Raw genomic sequence first — 244 nt, forward strand, 5'->3', positions numbered from 1 at the left:
GTGCTGGCTCCGCTTCCCCCGCAGCCGACTCCACGGGCACGCACTCGCTGTACACGACCTACCAGGACTATGAGATCATGTTCCACGTCTCCACCATGTTGCCCTACACCCCCAACAACCGGCAGCAGGTAGGAGCTGGGCACGTGCTGCCCACCCACCCACTTCCCTGCAGGTGCCAGCCCCAGACCCTCCTCTCCACCTGGGCGGGCGGGCGGGCGGGGGGGGGCCGGAGAAGTGCCCCCCA

The 244-nt window shown here is 68.9% G+C and overlaps 1 protein-coding gene across 1 annotated transcript in view; it reads left to right on the forward strand.

Moving 5' to 3' along the window:
* The window catches only part of LOC102374756 (signal-induced proliferation-associated 1-like protein 3), a gene marked incomplete at its 5' end in the record, with an annotated part of 8,863 nt that overhangs the window by 2,222 nt on the left and 6,397 nt on the right, over nucleotides 1-244 (forward strand). Inside the window, one exon of the mRNA XM_025213062.1 lies at nucleotides 25-128. Within this exon, the coding sequence (XP_025068847.1) occupies nucleotides 25-128 (104 nt within the window). The remainder of the gene's footprint in view (nucleotides 1-24; nucleotides 129-244) is intronic.

The sequence above is a fragment of the Alligator sinensis genome, unplaced genomic scaffold (assembly GCF_000455745.1).
Source record: "Alligator sinensis unplaced genomic scaffold, ASM45574v1 scaffold1667_1, whole genome shotgun sequence".
Lineage (NCBI taxonomy): Eukaryota > Metazoa > Chordata > Crocodylia > Alligatoridae > Alligator > Alligator sinensis.